This window comes from Ornithorhynchus anatinus, chromosome 18 (genome assembly GCF_004115215.2).
Source record: "Ornithorhynchus anatinus isolate Pmale09 chromosome 18, mOrnAna1.pri.v4, whole genome shotgun sequence".
Classification (NCBI taxonomy): Eukaryota; Metazoa; Chordata; class Mammalia; order Monotremata; family Ornithorhynchidae; genus Ornithorhynchus; species Ornithorhynchus anatinus.
In genome coordinates this window covers 10,795,666-10,814,654 of record NC_041745.1, presented here as the reverse complement: position 1 = coordinate 10,814,654, position 18,989 = coordinate 10,795,666, and the positions used below count along the sequence as shown (strand labels likewise).

Sequence of the window (18,989 nt, the reverse complement as noted above, 5' to 3'; positions counted from 1 at the left end):
CTTGCTCAGGGCTTAGTATACAGAGTACTACCCTCAGTGGACATTCAGTAAATACCATCACTAAAAAAACTAAAGAAATTCAGTTGGCTTTAGGAACACGTCGGACACAAGTTCTTCAATGTTCTTGTTTTCTCAACAGTTTTATTGCCTTTTAAGAAAATTTTTGTAAAATATAAATACAAAGGCAGAAGAATTTACTTACAAAGTTAAAACACAGATTTCAAACATAAACACACAATTCAGAAAATTTTAGTTTATGTACATTTTCAAGCAACCTCGACATATTATGTTAGTTTTTCAATATTTTACAAGGTACAGAAAAAATAGTTCAAAGTCTTCTTTAAATAAGAGCATAAAATGTTTAAACATATATAAACAATCCGGTCTGATGTGTGAAAACTAATTTCACAGCTTTTAAATTAGGATATAAAAGTTCATACAATTAGTTGCTGTGTATGGATATGGTTTTAATTTATTTTACAAACTATTGGATCATATCCAATAACATTTACCTGGCCAAAGCAGGTAATTCTGTAAACAAAACATAAAAATAATATCATGAAGTGCCTTACCAAATTCAGTCTCCCAAACAAGTCACATGACTTTGATCACATCGCCTATAAAAATTATGTTCTGTGTCATCAGTGCTTTGTATGAAACAAAGTCAATGTGTGGGTTGTTTAAAAAACAAAACAAAACAAAAACACACACACACACACACAAACAAAAAACAAGTGTTCCAAGTAAAAACAAACTTATTCCAAAGCGAGTGTGCATTTTAAAAGTAAAGAAACATTATATAACAATTTCTCATAAAAACCGATTAAAGTTTTCTTTTAAAAATTCTTCCAGAGTCCTTCCGACTGGAATTCGGTTCTCTTATATAAACGAAAGCTATTTTCATATTTTAATAGTGTCCTTTCTTTACAGAAACAAATCGAAATATAACACATATACATCAAGTAAAAGATGAACATCACGCTGAGCTGTACATTAAGTAACGGGGCGTTTTCACCAGTGGATTTCGGAGAGAAGGTCTTCGGCGGGATGCCACCATTCTATCGAAGACCCCAGTAGAGCCTGGAGCTCGCCCGTGAATTCCACCAAGTCCAACAGTTCCTTACTTTCCGGGTTAAAGACTTCGAGGTCCTTAGGGCAAGAGAACAACTGACTCACGGAGGTCTGCTTGTAAAACTCCGCCGTCGCGATGGTGACGACTTCCACGTTGGGGAAGTTGCAGCGGAATATCCGGGGCGACGTCTTCAATCTCTTCACCACATCTGACAGGAGAAGCCAGTTTCGGGGTCTGTGGGAGAGGACGGGACCAACGGTCATTCAGGGAGGGGGTCAGCTGAGAAACGTGCGGCTGTTTTTAGACTTTCCATTCGGGTGCTTTCATAGTGTACTCGCCCAACTGCTTAGTACAGTACCCTGCATGCCGGTACCACTCACTCTATACCACTGCTGAAACCAGGGGATGGTTTGCGATGGCCAAGTCACCGGTCTGTGGCTGATCCCGGCCTCGGTGCTTATCTTCAGGTGGCTGCTGACCAGTTTTCGAACCCCTGCCCCGCACCCGTCTCATGATGATGGCCTCATCATCCTTTACAGATGAAATGAGGTCGGGGACTGGATGCTCTTCCCGCCAATCAATCAACCCATCGATCGTATTTATTGAATGTTTGCTATGGGCAGACCACTGATCACTGATCACTGAGCTTGGGAGAGTACACTACGATGGCATGAGCCAGGACAACTGGGATAAGCGGGGGTGAGCTGAGGTAGGTGGAGCAGCTGGGGTGAGCTGGAGTAAGCTATGGTGAGCTGATTGAGCTGAGGGAGCTGAAGGAGCTGGGAGAGCTGGAGTGAGCTGGGTTAGGCTAGATGAGCTGGGGGAGCTGGAGTGAGCTTAAGGAGCTAGAATAGCTGGAGTGAGCTGGGGTGAGCGCGAAGAGCTCAGGGAACTGGGGTAAACTGGGGTGAGCTGAGATGAAAACGTTGGCCGTTAATCTGCAGAAGGATAATCCATGGGCAGATAACCAAACTGTCACCATAACAACTTTGTTCCAAGACCACAAACACTCTCCAATACCACAAATACCGCAGCTATCCATGATTCACGTTGAGGAAACAAGAAATTCTTTAAACCTGCCTGGCATCTCCCTCCCCAGGGCCATAAACCACTCTTCAAAATACCATCTCCTGAAGTCTCACAACTGTTAAGGAAATGGGGAGTAACAGGAAGAAGAAATGTAGGACGGGGACTGTATCCGACCTGATTAACGTGTATCTACTCCAGCACTTAGGCAAAAGCTTGGCACGTAGCAAGCACTCAACGAATACCACAATTACTATTATCATTACTAGTGGCATTATTCAACCAGGAATAGCAGAACTTACCCCTGAGAGAGAGACACTTGGATATTATAACATGGCAAAAGAGGTCCGTCTGAAAATTCAAACTCGAACACATCGCTAAACCCGTCTTCATCATCATCATCGACGTCGGCTTCGTTGCCATCGCCGTCATCGTCATCGCCTGGGCCTGGGGGGTTGGCCAACACGTCGAATCCAGATTCATCTTTCGGATCTTGGAAGGAGTACAGAAACAACTTCAGTCGGCTGGACAGGACCAAGCCAAGGTTCTACCGAGCGATCGAAGGAGGAGGGCGGCTTAAAACGAATGCTTTTTCCTCCCCGAAGTTGCTCTGCCAAAACACAAAAGCTCATCCGAGAGAGCCATTTCCCAAGCTGTGTTGGCATGGCGCTGAAATGAAAGGGTCCCGTATACTCTCTAAACTTTAGCTCCCCGTGGGCAGGGACCACACCTTCCGACCCTGCTGTATGCTCCCAAGCACTTAATGTGGTGGTCTGCATGCAGTAAGCGCTCAATAAACGCCACTGATTGATGGACTGATTTACTCACCGCACACAGAGCTGCCGTAAAAGTCCCAGTGGACGCCAGGGTCATCCCCGCTTCGACCCTGCAGGTCAGTTAAATATTCTGGAGAAGGGAAAAAAACAACGAAAAGCGGATGAGAACAAAATGGCTGGCTGGTTTAGAAGAGCATCTGCCATACGAATCACAACCAGCTCACTCGTCACTTCCTGCTTTAGCTGCGTTTCTCATTCTAGGTTGATCAACACAGGAGTCTTCTTCCCTGCTTCCTCTTGGACACACATCCTTTCCTTTTCATCTTCATCCCACCATAAAAACCTGACACCCCTCCCACCGACCCACGGCACCCTATGGACGACCAGATTAACAGAATTTGAAGCCTCAGCTTTTGAACTTCGACCTGCAAAAGTAAATCGGGATTTCTTGGAAAAATCTTGACCTGCCTTCTCTTCCAAGCCCACAGAAAATTTTCAGGCCAGCTGAAAAAGGCTCCGGTTCAAAACCAAGCCTTGGGGGGAGTTACTTAACTACTCTGTGCCTCAATTTCCTCATCTGTAAAATGGGAATTAAATACACATTCGCCTTCTCCTTTGGAATGCAAGGCCCAAGATGGGCCAGGGACTGTGTCCAACTTGATTATCTTGTATCTACCCCGGCGCTTAGTTCAGTGCTTGGCACAGAGCGGGTGTTTAACAAATACCATTCCCATCATCATCACCGCCTCAACACAATGAAAACATTTCAAACTGTTATCAGGAGTCAGTGTTCAACTGCCACATTAAGTTCCACGTGAGGTAAACGGAAAAGGATTTCAGCGTGTGTGTTGAGACCTCCTATCGTAAACTGCTCCTATTCTTATTTATTGGCTCAAAAGCCTTTAGGAACCAAACCAGCAACCACCCAAGATTCTGCTTTTTCCCCACCAAAACGCTGGCACTCTCTATTGCTGATCGGGCCTCAGCAGGGCCAAGGGATAAAGGTGATCAGGCCCGCCAGGAAATACAACAAACCACTATATGAAAATCTGAGATGCCAGCCGCGTTATTTTCAGCAAAAGGGCAAAATTTTGCATGTGCTAAAACTGCATCATCCAGACGGGAGCAGACTGGACAACGGCTCTCTTTCTATGGCAAGGAGCTTGGACCTTGGTGTTCTGCTGGATCTCTGATTCCTTTGCTTGCCAGCCAGACGGATTTCATGGAGAAAGGGATGTAGAGACAGGACCCAGGGCTGAGTCCCCAACATGGGCCTCCTGATTGGCCAAAGATTCCTCCCGGGGACCCTGCTCTCTCGCACCCACTCTCTCCCCTCCGCCTAAAAGCTGGACACTGATTCTCCAGCCAACAACTAGACACATTATTGTGGATTCCTGGGCTTTGATGAAAGAACCACAATAAATGTCTGTTTTATCCCTAGCTTCCACAGAACACTTTTCAACCTTAAAAAAATTTGCCCCCATCCCGCCACCCAACATGCAAATATCACATAATCGTAGTCTACCATTTTGGATCAGGATCTTGCAGTTATGGTTACCCACCTGTTAGGAATATTTCCATGAGTTCGCTGTGCGTCATTTTCACGATGGTTCTACCTGAGTACGTAGCGAGCGTTGGATCAGCACCATAAGAGAGAAGTAAGCGGACAATTTCCAGGTGATCATTTTCTACAGCATCGTGGACAGGCCTGAAAAAGAGAAGTTAATGGCATTCAACTTGAGGACACAATGCATGCTCATCAAGCTTCCCAAATGCTACTGCCATTTTGCTCCCCTCTTGGGACTTGCAGAGTAACACACACACAAAAAAAATTCAAAATGCCTCTAAGGAAGTCACAGCTGGAATTAATAACGGGCAGTTTTGTCCTTATATTTCTTTATTAGTATTTGTTAAGCGCTTACTGCGGTCCAAGCTCTCCTCTAAGCACTGGAGTAGATACAGGTAATCAGGTGGGACTCGGTCCATGTCCCACATGGTGCTCAGAGTCTCAATCCCCATTTTCCAGAAGAGTTAACAGAGGCATACAGAAGTGATTTTCCCAAGGTCACATAGCAGACAAGTAGCGGAGCTGGGATTAGAACCCAGGTCTTTCTGACTCCCAGGCCGGTGGTCTACCCACTAGACCATGCTGCTTCTCGAAAAATATTATTGTCCTTGAAAAATAACTAAGGGCTCAGCATACATTTCATTGATAACTTCAAAAATGGAAGTTCATCTAAAAAATCAATCCCTTTCCCCCCAAAATGTATTCACACTAGGGTTAAGAGTTGAGGACAAGGGTTAGGAATGGGCTTTGATAATTAGCTGGGTCAACATTTGGCATGTTGATGATGTAACACTCGATGACTGAATATGTTGATGCTGAAACCACTGGTTTCCTGGCGGTCAATAATTTGTTGCACATGTGAACGAATGGAAAAAGAAACACCATCTATATGAGGTAGTAGTGAAAGCCTCGTTTTCGCAAGCGGAAACAAAGGCACAACTGCCGTACTTGGGTGTGAGAAACATCTCTGATTGACGCAGGTACCTCTTATAACCTGAATTTTTTGCGGGGGAAGTCCCCCAAACTCTTATTATTTCAAGGTTTCCCCTGGGGCGGCCAATTTTACAGACGAAATTAAGGAGGCATCTACTTAACGGGACGATAGACCAAGCCAGACACTGCTTGGTCCGGACACCTAATCCTTTTTTCGAAAGAGAAAAGTGACATTTTCAAAGAGGTCATGGAAATCCTCTAGGTGTCAATCATAGCAAATCCCTCCTGGGAGCCCTCCCTGAGACCGTGCCCCTAGCCTGAGGGCATTAGTCAGGGGACACAGCACCAGCCCAGTGACCGCCCAGATCATAATTAATTCTAAGACACCAAAAGGGCCTGGAGGAGCAAGACGGTCGCCAAACCCTTAGGCCTCCAACCTAATGAACCACAAAGATGAAGTCAGGTCCGGGAGTCCCCTCCACCTGGTTCTCTTGGGAAATGTAATAATAATGTTGGTATTTGTTAAGCGCTTACTATGTGCCGAGCACTGTTCTAAGCGCTGGGGTAAACACAGGGGAATCAGGTTGTCCCACGTGGGGCTCACAGTCTTAATCCCCATTTTACAGTTGAGGGAACTGAGGCCCAGAGAAGTTAAGTGACTTGCCCACAGTCACACAGCTGACAAGTGGCAGAGCTGGGATTCGAACTCCTGAGCCCTGACTCCAAAGCCCGTGCTCTTTCCACTGCGCCACGCTGCTTCTCCCAGCGTCACCTTCCTCAAGACCCGAAAGTAAAAAAATGAATGAACAGGAAGGAGAAATAGACTAAAGGTTCCACCTGGAGTACTCAGTGCCTCAGCGCTTAGTGTAGTGCCTGGCACACCGTAAGCGGTTAACAAATACCATTGGTACTACTCGGGAGAAAAGATTTGAAAGTCTACGGGAGGTGAGTAGAGGCTTGTCTCTAGACTATAAGATCTGCTGTAGATGGGGAATGCGTCTGTTTACTGTTATAATGTACTGTCCCAAGCGCATAGCACAGTGCTTTGCACGCAGTAAGCGCTCAATAAATTTGACTGAATGCATTTCTTGGAACCCAAGAAATGGTATATTGTATACCTGGAATCTCCAAAATTCTTTTTCTGGCTCCATTTTTTAAAAACAGAATGGCTTGTCTCATGAAGCTTACTGCCACTGTAGACCCATTAATATTAATTCAGACAATCGTATTTACTGAGCGCTTACCTTGTGCAGAGCACTTGAAATCACAAGCATCCAAAAAATACCATCAGCCCCCTAATCAGTGGTATTTATTGAGTGCCTATTGGGTGCAGAATACTACACTGAGCGCTTGGGAAGCAAGGTGGTCTAGTGGCTAGAGACGGGACTGGGAGTCAGAAGGACCTGAGTTCCAATCCCATCTCTACCACTTGTCTGCTGGGTGACCTTGGACAAGCCACTTCACTTCTCTAGGACTGAGTTCCCTCATCTGTCAAATGAGGATTAAGCCTTTGAGCCCCGTGTGGGACGGGGACTGTATCCAACCCAATCATATTGTGTTTACCCCAGTGCTTAGTATAGTGCCTGGCACATAGTAAGCACTTAACAAACACCATTATTATTATCAACAAATACCATTTGAAAAAAAAAAATGCCTGTGTAAGTGACAGAGAGTTGGGGGGGGGGTGCATCCTCCTTACTGAAAGATAAAAGCCATTTCAAATGATCAGACTTCTTTAAGCATAGCCTGTACTATTATTTATAGGGGGTTCTGCGGGAGAATTGATTTTTAAGACTCTTAGCAGCTCTACATTCTACCTCCTAGAAGCTAATGCTGTTCTGACCCCTTTCCAAACAATTTTTGATTAGCCAGTAATTCAGGAAAGGGGTTTTACATTTACTCCCAAATGGAATATGTTCCAACAATGGCCTTGTAGTTCAGAGGACCCTCCTGGCAAACAGGAGTGTCATGTTTCTCCACATCCAGAGACGTATTTATCTCACGGGACGGTTGACTTTTGTGTTTTTTAATTACGCTTCCAACATTTTGGTTTTATTCAATGATTTGGGGTGTGAATTGGAATCTTTTAAAGCCAATTTCTACCTTCAATGATAGGATAGGTTTCCAATGAAAACATTTGCAGGAAAAAAGCTTTCCTCCCTCTTTCCTTCCCTCCCTCCCTTCCTTCCTTTCTTTCTGCCTTCCTCTCTTCCCTCCTTGGCTCGGGGAATGGGCGTCTATAAGAGGCCGCGTGGCCTAATGGAAAGAGCACAGGCCTGGGTTCTAATCCCAGCTCCCACCACTTTCCTGCCAAGTGACTTCGGGAAAGTTATCTAACACCTCTGAGGTTCGGTTTCCTCATCTGTAAAATGGGAGTTCAGTGCCTGTTCTCCCTCCCTCTTAGACAGTGAACCCCAAGCAGGACAGAGACTGTGACTGACCCAAATCTCATGTACTGACCCAGGTGCTTAGCACAATGCCTGCATAACACTAAACCAGTACCACAATTACTATTAGACAAAGGAACATCACTGAGCGGTGTGAGAGACCGACTGAACAACAAACTGCAGAAAGACACACTTTCCGTGTGACATTATAAAGGGATTAAGGCAACTTTCCCATTAGATATCTAGCCATAGGGCACCAAACCTCGCAGCTCCTAGGCACCGTGAAAACTCTGCTACTTGAGCATCAGACGGTACAAAAAGGGAAAGAAAACTTCCTCAGCCATAAAACTCTGCACAACGGGACACTTTAACCTCTGGAAAACCACATGGTTCGCTGGGGCTGAAGGCCTCCAGGCGGTGTGTGTGACTAGGCCATTTCTGAAGGTCCAGCCCTCTGGCCTCAGCTGGCTACCTCCTCAGCCGGCCCCTGAACTGGCAGGCAGGGATGGGAAATAAGCCAAGCTGTCTCCGCACCAGGTTCCTTTACTTCTTCTGAACAGCTTTCTTTTCGGACATGAGAGCGAATGAGAAAAACCAAGCTCCGGGGAATACGGCCATGTTTTGCCTACCCAAATGCCGGAAGGAGAATGGAGTGAGCGGTGAGTCGATCTGTGCTATGGCCTCATTTGCTTGAAATCTCAGAACGCACAGTTCAGAGTCCGGCCACCAACCTGCCCCTCTGGGCCAGGTTTTTCTCCAGCTAGCAGAGGGAAAATGGTCGGAGGCAAAAAGAGCCCAGATGGAAGCTAATTTGATTAACGAGGATGAAAAGGTGAGTCCCCCCACTCTGGCACTTTGGGACGCAGCACGGTCTGGTGGTCAGAGGACCAGGATTCTAATCCTGGCTCTGTCACTTGTCTGCTGTGTGACTATGGGCAAGTCACTCAATTTCTCTGTGCCCCAATTACCACATCTGTAAAATGGGGATTAAGACTGTGAGCCCTAGGTGGGACAAGATTATCTTGTATCTATCCCAGCGTGTAGTATCGTACCTGGCACATAGTTTGTGCTTAAAAAAGTCCATTAAAAAAAAAGAAAAGACCAACCCCCCTGTAGATACCAGTCACATGATCGTTCGCAAAATGGCTGCGGTGGCCAATGACCCCACAGATGAACCTGACGACCAAAATCACAGATGGAATGGAAGCCGTCGCCCTGCGCGTTGTTGACACCTGGAATCACCCCCTCCCCGAGAGTGTGATCATCAGGAAGGCCATATAGCAACGTGCCCTGACCCATAAACGTTAGATCTCTGGACGTTTCCAAATTTAAAATTTTGATCGGCCTGTCAGTCGATCCTTTTTCTCTCCTCTGCTCCTTCCCACCGGTCCTGCTCAGAGACCCAGATCCCCGACTCCAGCGTTGAGGCGGAACTGAGAAGCAGCATGGCCTAATGGCAAGAGCAGGGGTCTGCGAGTCAGAGGACGTGGGTTCTGATATTGACTCCACCACTTATCTGCTGTGTGGCCTTGGGCAAGTCACTTCATTTCTCTAAGCCTCATCTGGAAAATGGAGATTAAGACTGTTAGCCCCATGTGGGACAGGAACTGTGTCCAACCTGGTCACCTTGTATCTACCTCAGTGCTTAGAACAGTGCTTGGCACATAGTGGGCATTTAACAAATACTAAAATTATTATTATCTAAGGGAAATGGCAAGAATCACGGTAAATGTTTGGCTGGGATATAGCTGGGAGTCCCCCAATCCAGGAAAAGCAACACAAACACCCACCAGTTAAGACCCATATATTGTTTAGCATCTGATAAGTGCTCTAAAGGCAGGAGAAAGGAAGCAAGGAACTAAAGATCTCAGAGGCAAGGTGGAGTACACAATTCCTTTCCCTGACCCCTTTTCTTTCACGGGGCCGGAGGAGCCAACCAGATAACAAAAAAGATTCCTTGGGTAGTGATGGTATTTGTTGAGCACTTACTGTGTGTCAAGTGCTGTTCTAAGCGCGGGGGTAGATACAAGCTACTCAGCTACTCGAGTTGGACACCGTTTCTGTCCTACTTGGGACTCACAATCTTAATCCCCATTTTCCAGATGAGGGAACTGAGGCCGAGAGAAATGAAGTGACTTATCCAAGGTCGCACAGCAGACAAGTGGCGGAGCTGGGTTTAGAACCCAGGTCCTTCTGACCAGACAGAGACATTTCCTTGGATGGTTTTGACTTGGATTTGAACTCTAGGGGGCAAGACCAATTTGGACGCCTATGGTCTCCACTTCCAGCTAGTCAAACCACAGCACCTGCCTTTGCCCAAGAGAGAGTCAGAGGAGGGGCCCGACTGTATCGTCCCCAACTGAAACTGCCCGCATCAATCACAGGGAAGGTCAATCGCTCCTGACAAAGTCTTACATCTGCCCAGGCCTCGTTCTTGGACAGGGCCCCCATTCCCGGCTCTGCCACTTTCCTGCCGAATGGCCTTGAGCAAGTCATTTCACTTCTCTGTGTCTCAGTTATCTCAATTGCAAAACGGGGATTAAGACTCCAAGGCTTATGCTGGCAGGGACTGTGTCTGACCCGATTTGCTTGTATCCACCCCAGCGCTAAGTACAATGCCCGGCACGTAGTAAGCGCTTAACGAATGTCACGATTATTGTTTTCCCAGAAATTTCCAGGTCCTGATTGGTGTGTCTCCAGGGTCCCTCAGCAACTACATGCACTGCCATGCATGTGTGATGCATTTGGTGGTTTTTTTTCAGGTATTTGCCGGGCACTGTGCTAATCACTGGGGTAGAGATTAGCTAATCTGGTTGAACACAGTCCATGTCCCACAGGGGGCTCTCAGTCGTCTTCAGCATTTGACAGATGAGGGAACTGAGGCACAGAGAAGTAAAGTGACTCACCCAAGGTAAGGCAGCGGACAAGTGGTGGAGCCAGGGATTAGGACGCAGGTCCTTCTGACTCCCAGGCCCGCTGCTAGGCCACAAGGCTTCTCATTTTTTGCACTGTACGTGTATGAACTTCTGTGCAAAACTCACTGGTGCTAAAAACAACAACAACAAAAAAACACCAACCAAAAACCTCAGCATCCCAAAAGGACAATGTATCACATCATGCCGTGCCCAGGCAACTGTCCCACCCGGTCAGATGCGGTTGGGTATCCCTGTCCGAGGGCTGGCTGGCGAGTCCAACCTTCCACTAAAGCTTTTAGAAATCATGGCCCAGGGCATAGGGAGTCAGAAGACAGGTCTCATTTGAGAGAAAAAAACTAACTTTACTCCGACGAACCCGAGGCGTTAAAATGAGAGAGCAGCAGAAGCGAAACAGCTCTGAACATGCTCCCGTGACCTTCGACTGGCAATTCCAAAGGAACCCTTCAAAACAATGAAACTAAAATGGGGTGGGATCAGACCGCACGCTTGGAAGGCCTGTGAAAGCAGCGGGGAGTAGCCAAAAGATCTATCTGCTTCAGGAAATAAAATTCTGTAGAGAACTACATAGAAACTATTAAACTTTACAGTTTTTCAAAAAGGCAAGACAAAGTCGGCTATCGAGCACAGCGCATTTCTCTTAGGGGAAGGGGAGGTGGGATGAAGATGTCCTAAATTCAGAAACCGGGCCCATTCCTTCAAGGATCCTGACTGGGTCCATCCTTAGCCCTGCCAAATGCTCTTCGAGAGACAATCTGAATCCACGACTGAAAAGAAACTTTCCAGAAGCCCCTGACGCTAGCGTGGGATTAAAGAAAGAGTCCTCTGTGGACAAAGGCTAGCACGTTGCCCATTCTAACACCGTAGGATGAAGCAAAATGACCAGTTCAACTCGATTTGACCCAACAGACGTTGAATCCACCCAAACTCGGCTGGCTTACGGTTCTAATAAATCCCTAAATATGTTGCACATTGTTCACTCCCTTCCTGTGAAGAAACATACTTCGGAAACCTCTGAGGACTTCTTAAGTTTCCTACGCCAACCCGCAAGCTGGAACTTTCAGAGCCAAAGGGCAGGAGACCCAAGGAGGACCCCGACTTTTGGATAAACAAACGCCCCGTCACCACTCTCGATCCGGCACTGGTGTCCGGGTTTCAAATTCCGCATCCCAGTAGAGACAGTATGGGGTCCGGGAGTCAGGAGACCCGAGTTCTAATCCGGTCTCCACTGCTGGCCGGCAGTGTGACCTTGAGCAAGTCACTTAACTGTGCTGAGCCTCGGGGTCTTTATCTGTAAAATGGTAGCAAAATATCCATCCTCCCCCTCTCTCTGTGAGTCCCGTGTGGGACAGGGACTGATGATTTTGCACCCATTCCAATGCAGTCAATCGTATTTATTGAGCACTTGCTGTGTGCAGAGCACTGTACTAAGCTCTCAGGAGAGTATGATATAAAATAACAACGGTACTTGTTAAGCGCTTACTATGTGCCACCTACTGTTCTAAGCACTGAAGTAGATACAAGCTACTCAGGTTGGACATAGTCCCCAACCCACACGGGGCTCACACTCTTTACCCCCATTTTCCAGATGAGTAAGAGATGCCCAGAGAAGAAGTGACTTACCCAAGGTCACCCAGAAGACAAGAGGAGAAGCTGGGATTAGAACCCAGGTTCTCCTCACTCTCAGGCCCGGGCTCCAACCACTAAGCCATGTTGCTTTGCAAGAGCTCGCAGGACTTGGCAGACAGTTAAGCGCTTAACGCACACCACCACGGTCCCATCGCTCTGGCGGGCCTCACCTGGTTCCGTCCTGTGCGCTGCAGTTGACGTCGGCTCCGTATTCAAGGAGATGGCGCACGATGTTCAGCCAGCCTCTGGCACAGGCCTCGTGCAGGGCACAATAGCCAGCATTGTCGCGGTGATTTACATCACAGACCTTGTTTTCCAAACAATACAGGACCACTTCCTGGAAGGAAAGGGGGAGAAAAGAGAAGATCTTTACTCCTTCCTATGGAGGTCTTCGGCATGCAAAACTGGGATGGCTCGATGACAAACGTAGACCAAGCTTCTGGCTTGGGAAGAACCAACGCTTTTGGGATGGAGGGGTGGGGCTGCGTTCAGCACATCCTTATTATAAAGTGGTAATAATAATACAGTTAACGGTATTTTCTAAGCACTTACTAGAGCTTACTCTGTGCCAAGCACTGTCCTAAGCACTGTGACCAGATAGGTCATAGTTCCTGTCCCTCCTCTGTTATCTATCCTCCACCCCCAGCTCATGTCATTATTGCCACTGCACACCTTCCCTACTCTGCGTTACCAAGCCATAACCGAAACTCTTCAGGATACTGAACATCTCTGTGCCTCGGCTTCCTCATCTGTAAAATGGGGATATTAATACCTCTTCTTCCCCACCTTACTTAGATGCGGAACAGGAACTGTGTCAGACCTGATTCTCTTGCACCTATCCTAGCGCTTAGCACATGGTAAGTGCTTAACTTATAAATAATTACTTTGAGGCCCTGTTTCCCCTAACCTCCCACAGCTCCAAGACTTCTTAAATGTTAACCGGCTTATGTATCGTTCATCTAGCCCTTGGGCTTATTATTTCTAACTGCTCTCTACCTTTGAACTATAGCATATGCGATTTGGGTGTGCTTGGCTTCTCCCATTACAAGCCACGGGCAGCAGCGTGGCCCAGTGGTTAAAGCCCAGGCCTGGGCGTCAGAAGGAGCTGGGTTCTAATCCTGACTCTGCCACTAGTCTGCAGTGGGACCATGGGCAAGTCACTTCACTTTTCTGTGCCTCAGTTACCTCATCTGTCAAAGGGGGAATAAGACTGGGAACCTTATGTGGGACATGGATCGGGTCCAGCCTGATTAGCTTGTATCTACGCGCTTAGAACAGTGCCCGGCAAATAGTAATTGCAGGCTCATTTGGGGGTGGGGGGACGTGTGGGGGGACGTGTGCGTGCACGTGCGTCGTCTTTTCTACGTCAGCTCGTCTCCCAAGTGCCTGGTACATTCCTCTGCACACAGCAAGAGCTCCATAAGTTCTTGAGCCCCTCCTTCCCCATGCTGAAGCAATGGAATCTTTCCTATTTACTCAGCCCAATCAAGAGACACATATATAGCAATGCAACGTACACATTTCAGGGACTAAATAAAACTATGTTTTTTCCCCCTTTTCGGAATTTGCTCTGGGTAAATAGTTTGCATTGGCATTACTGTTATTAATCTTACTTCCTTGGAGTGTTAAAATATTAATATGAACCGTTCCTTGGAAGCGGAGCAGTAATTTATTTCATGTTTTATTGCCTTGATTAATAAAGTTTTCAAACACACAGAACAATGTTTGCTGTCAGGAAACACATTACGGTATTTTCCAACAAGTAACGCCCAGCAGAGAGCTGTCAGGTTTCTAGAACTCAGTGGGGATGGTGTAGTGTGGACACAGCAGTGCAATTCAGCTCACAGTCAAAACCCCTGGCCATAAAGGACTGACTTCTGCTCCTCGGTCCACCCCCCGCCCATCCACCCTCGATGGGCCAGCCTCAAAGCGGACAGGCCGGATCGGAAACACTTTTTTTTTGAGTGCTTACTATGTGCCAGGCACTGTACAAAGCGCTAGGGTAGATCCAAGCTAATCAGGTTGTCCCACAAAGGGATCACACTCTTAACCCCCATTTTGCAGTTGAGAGAACTGAGGCCGAAAGAAGTGAAGTGACTTGCCCAAGGTCACAAAGCCAGCAAATGGCGGAGCCAGGATTAGAACCCAGGTCCTTCTGACTCCCGGGCCTGGGCTTTTTTCACGCTGCTTCCCGCTTGACTACGCAGGCGGCCCATTCTCGGATCTGGGATCGCGTCAACCTCCTCTGTTGTCTTGTCCTCTCCCAGACGCTTAGTCCGGTGCTCTGCTTGAGGTAAGCGCTCAATAAATACCACTGATTGAGAGACTGATCTGAGGTGGATGAAAAAATCTCTGTGGATGTTGGGACGGACCCAGAGGAGGACGGGGCAGGGGGCGTGCCGACAGGCAACGGCTACTCCTTTTTGAAACGCAAAATCGAGGAATTTCCTCTGGCTTACCCTTGAGGCTCTTTGACGGCTCATTCGAGCAGCCGTTCCGGAGCAGGGGAGGAAGCATAAAGTCGCCGGGCGAGAAGGCGTTTATTCATTCGGTTTCCAACCTACCGGAAGGTCCGCAATAATCTGGGCTCTTAATAAACCCGACCTGAGAATTGGTAACTAGGATACAGCATGGAAGCTGTTCCTTTAACGGGTTCTCGCTCACCCGACGACAGTGGAAAGCGGAAAGCAGAGAGCTGATGCTTAGCTGATGTGTTAGCCAGGGCAAGAACCCGGTCACGAGACCCTGGAATCAAGTGCTCGCTCGAGCCATTTACCTCTGCTGCACAGATCAATTTACCCAGTTCCCCGCATCCTGGTGTCTTTCCAACCAAGAGCTTAATTGTTCCTATTAATAATTCCGGCGGGCCAAAATTAGTTGCGAGACTACAGCCTTTACCTGAAATTCCTAGGCCCACCAAGAAAGGTTGGCTATACTTAGTAGGTGACGGCAGATTAGAGAGTTTCTTTAGCCTCACCATCCCCTAACTGGAAAGTTCTGCCGAATGAGACATTTCGATTTCTCTTTATCTTAAAGGTTGAGTTAAAGGGAAATGCTGGAAGGCCTTCTGTGTTGCTCTCTTAAATGGAACGAATGTGCGGAGTTTGCTAAGCTCACAGGTCATAATCAATGCAATTCGGTCCTATCGGGTTACTAATAAGGAGCGAAAATGTTAACCCAAATGGTAAAGGGGTAACAGTCCTTACTGAGTCCTTCTTTGAATTAAGAGCAGTCTGAGAGGAATAAATTATAACAGGTAGGGTTTAAAAAAAATGTGTATTCTTGGGCTATTTTTTATTCATTTTCCAAAAACGAACAAAGAAGACGGAGCACCGGCTCATGAGCTTAAAAAAAAAAATCTAATTTTTTTTTTTTGTTGGATGCTTCCAATGCCAAGAGGCTGGAAGCAAGAATGCCATTAGCCACAAAACGTAACCATAAAGACCATAAAACCCGACATTGTTAATTAATTAAATGCCTCATTAACTTTTTCTGAAACTTGATTTATTTAATTCGTAGAAAATTTCGCCCTCACCACTAAGTGCCCAAGCATGTGGTGGCACCCGCTCCTTTGAGATTCCTGAGTTCCAAACCCTCACCACAGAAGGGAGAGGGAGGCGGTGTGAGGCAGAGAAGCTATAACTCTTCCTCACTGGGGCTGTTCCTGTTGTACCTATTTGCGGGAATCTAGATGAAACAGGGTCTGAAGAGAGGGGGTGTGTTCCGTTCAATTTGAGATCCAGTTATAATAACAATGGCATTTGTTAAATGCTTACTATGTGCCAGGTGCTGTACTAAGCGCTGTACTAAGATAACTAAATCGGGTTGGACACAGTTCCTATCCCACATGGGGCTCACAGTCTAGGTAACTGAGGCACAGAGAAGTGAAGTGACCTGCCCAAGGCCACACAGCAGACACATGGCAGAGCCAGGATTAGTTACCTATTGCCTCCCTACTGGTAGTAGTTTATTCTGCTGAATAGTAAATACTGGCATATCAATCATATTTACTGAGCGCTTACTGTATGCAGAGCACTGTACTAAGCGCCGGGAAGAGTACAATAGAACAGAGTTGGTAGACTAGCGTTCCCCAGATTAGAGGGCAGAAACTGATTAGCTGTACTGGGCTCCACTCAAACTATCACACCCCCTTATTCACTGGGTAAACCAACTGCCCTTTGATTTTACTCTAAATAGCCCTCAACATCTCCATCCCTACCAGCTTCCCGACATAAATGACGCTTCAAATCAAGCCACAAGAAACTCTTCGAAGTTGTCCTCAAACACGGAAACCCATTTTAAGGCATCCAACCAGTTCTGCTTTAAAAAACTACCTGAGCCATTTTGTCGCTATACTGTTACAAGCTTATTTGCATATAATGTATTTATTCTTTGTTTACTGCCAAAATGAAAATAACGTCAGGAATTAAATTCCAACTGCACAGGAAATGGGAATGTAGCAGTAAATTTAATGGCATATAAAAAAAATCACGTCTTAAAGACATCGCCAAATAATTCAAGATCCCGCATACGTCAGGATCTGAACATCGTCACCTCCTGATTTCTCCTTTCTCTACTCAAACCGCCAGCCACAAACACAGCATAGACGGGAACAATGGGAGACTTTGGGGGGGGGGGGGGGTGTGCTGAGGAAGAAGAGGGGGAAGAAGACAGAGAGACCAGATGGACTTGGGTTCTAATTCCAACTCCACTTGTCTGCGTGACCCTTGGGCAGTCACTTCTCTGTGCCACAGTTACCTCACTGTAAAATAGGGATTAAGACTGAGAGAGGCCCATGAGGGACAGGGACCGTGTGCTACCTGACAACCTTGGATCTACCTCAGTGCTTAGTACAGTGCCCGGCACATAGGACACACTTGACAGGTACCATAAAAAAATAAAAATAGCATAAGAAGTCGGGTCAGGTGGTCCTATGCAGAAACAGTCCTGGACCCTTTCCTTTCCCGGGGAAGGGGATGGAAGAGAAGAACCCTGCCACTTGAAACAGAGTAGCAGAAAAGGGCAGCAATTTTGTTGTTTTGTTGTTGTTGTTATTTGTTAAGCACTTACTATGTGTCAGGTACTGTACTAAGCACTGGGATAGATATGAGACTATTGGGTCAGAAACAGTCCCTGTCCACATAGGGCTCACAGTCTCGATCCCCATTTTACAGTTGAGGGAACTGAGCCCGGGAGGCGTAAAGTGACCTGCCCGTGGCCACGCAACAAACTAGTGATGGAGCCAGGATTAGAACCCAGGTCTTCTGCCTCCCAGGCTATTCTCGGGGATTTGTGCCACACCTAGCCAAGCCAAACAGCTCCTTGGGGCACATGGACCAGGAAGAAAAAACCCACTCAGGGCAAACAGCCTGAGGCAGGAGGAGCATAAATCACCATATCTGATCAGAGATTACTCAAATTGTATAGGATCTTCATCAAGTCCTTTCATCCAGTTTCCTAATTATTGAAAAAATGCACCGCTTCACCCTCTAGATTCCTTTTAACTTCTCTAGATTCCTTTTAACTTCGACAAAACTCATCGAGCTAACTTTTCCCTTACAGTGAAGATTCCTTAGCGCTTAACAAATTCCAAAATTATGAAGCAGCATGGCTCAGTGGAAAGAGCACGGGCTTGGGAATCAGAGGTCATGAGTTTGAATCCCAGCTCTGCCACTTGTCAGCTGTGTGACCGTGGGCAAGTCTCTTACCTTCTCTGTGCCTCAGTTACCTCATCTGTAAAATGGGGATTAACTGTGAGCCTCACGTGGGACAACCTGATTACTCTGTATCTACCCCAGCGCTTAGAACAGTGCTCGGCACATAGTAAGCGCTTAACAAATACCAACATTATTATTCTCTGTGCTTCAGTTACTTCATCTGTAAAATGGGGATTAAGACTGTGAGCCCCACGTAGGAAAACCTGATTACCTTGTATCTACCCCAGCGCTTATAGCAGTGCTTGATACACAGTAAGCGCTTAACAAATACCATTATTATTATCATTATTAAATTTATGTTCCTGCAAAAAAATCTCCCCTCTGGCTCCAAAGAGCCTAGAAGTTTGGTTGACACACCCCTCTGACCTCCCCCTCCCCCGCAATCTGCAGCCAACACTGTTTGGGGGAGAGGGGAGGCAAGGGTCCAGAGGGAGGAAGGGATGGGGAGAGATTGCAAAGGGAGAGAATCCCCCCAGACCTAACTAATGGACTTCCAGTCCAGTCCGCCAGGCCAAAATTCAGGTTTGAGGGTGGCCGTCTTCAAAGTTAACTCAATTTCAACTTTCTACACTTACACACTCCACAAACACAGAGTCCTCTAACATAAATTCCAGGCAAGGCAAACATCCCAAGGACAGCCGGATCCTTACTAGGAGATTCGAAGCTTTGGTTACGTTCGACAAAAATCGAGGAAAATGAAGTCATAGTTGAACAAAGGGTGAGCTTCTTAAGTCACTTTACTTGACTGTGCCTGATCTGTAAAATGGGGATTTCGACTGTTAGCCCCACGTGGGACAGGGACTCTGTCCAACCTGATTTACTTGGATATACCCTAGAGAGTAGTACAGTAGTACACAGTAAGCGCTTAACGAATACCATTAAAACGGTGCTGTACTAAGCGCTGGGATAGACACAAAATAGGACTCAGAGTCTAAGTCGTGGGAGACCA

General features: G+C 46.8%; 1 protein-coding gene across 6 annotated transcripts in view; it reads right to left on the bottom strand.

Moving 5' to 3' along the window:
- Positions 1–114: 114 nt before the first annotated feature.
- The window catches only part of BCOR (BCL6 corepressor), a 110,258-nt gene continuing 91,383 nt past the window's right edge, over positions 115–18,989 (bottom strand). For 4 of the 6 annotated variants that reach the window (XM_029083093.1, XM_029083092.1, XM_029083095.2 and 1 more), the window contains 5 exons: positions 12,494–12,660; positions 4,437–4,582; positions 2,927–3,004; positions 2,401–2,590; positions 1,012–1,306 (listed from right to left, as the gene is read on the bottom strand). In XM_029083093.1, the coding sequence (XP_028938926.1) occupies positions 1,012–1,306; positions 2,401–2,590; positions 2,927–3,004; positions 4,437–4,582; positions 12,494–12,660 (876 nt within the window). Of the gene's footprint in view, positions 1,307–2,400; positions 2,591–2,926; positions 3,005–4,436; positions 4,583–12,493; positions 12,661–18,989 lie in introns of all 6 variants that reach the window. The other 2 variants (XM_029083091.2, XM_029083094.2) reach the window with 1 other exon arrangement.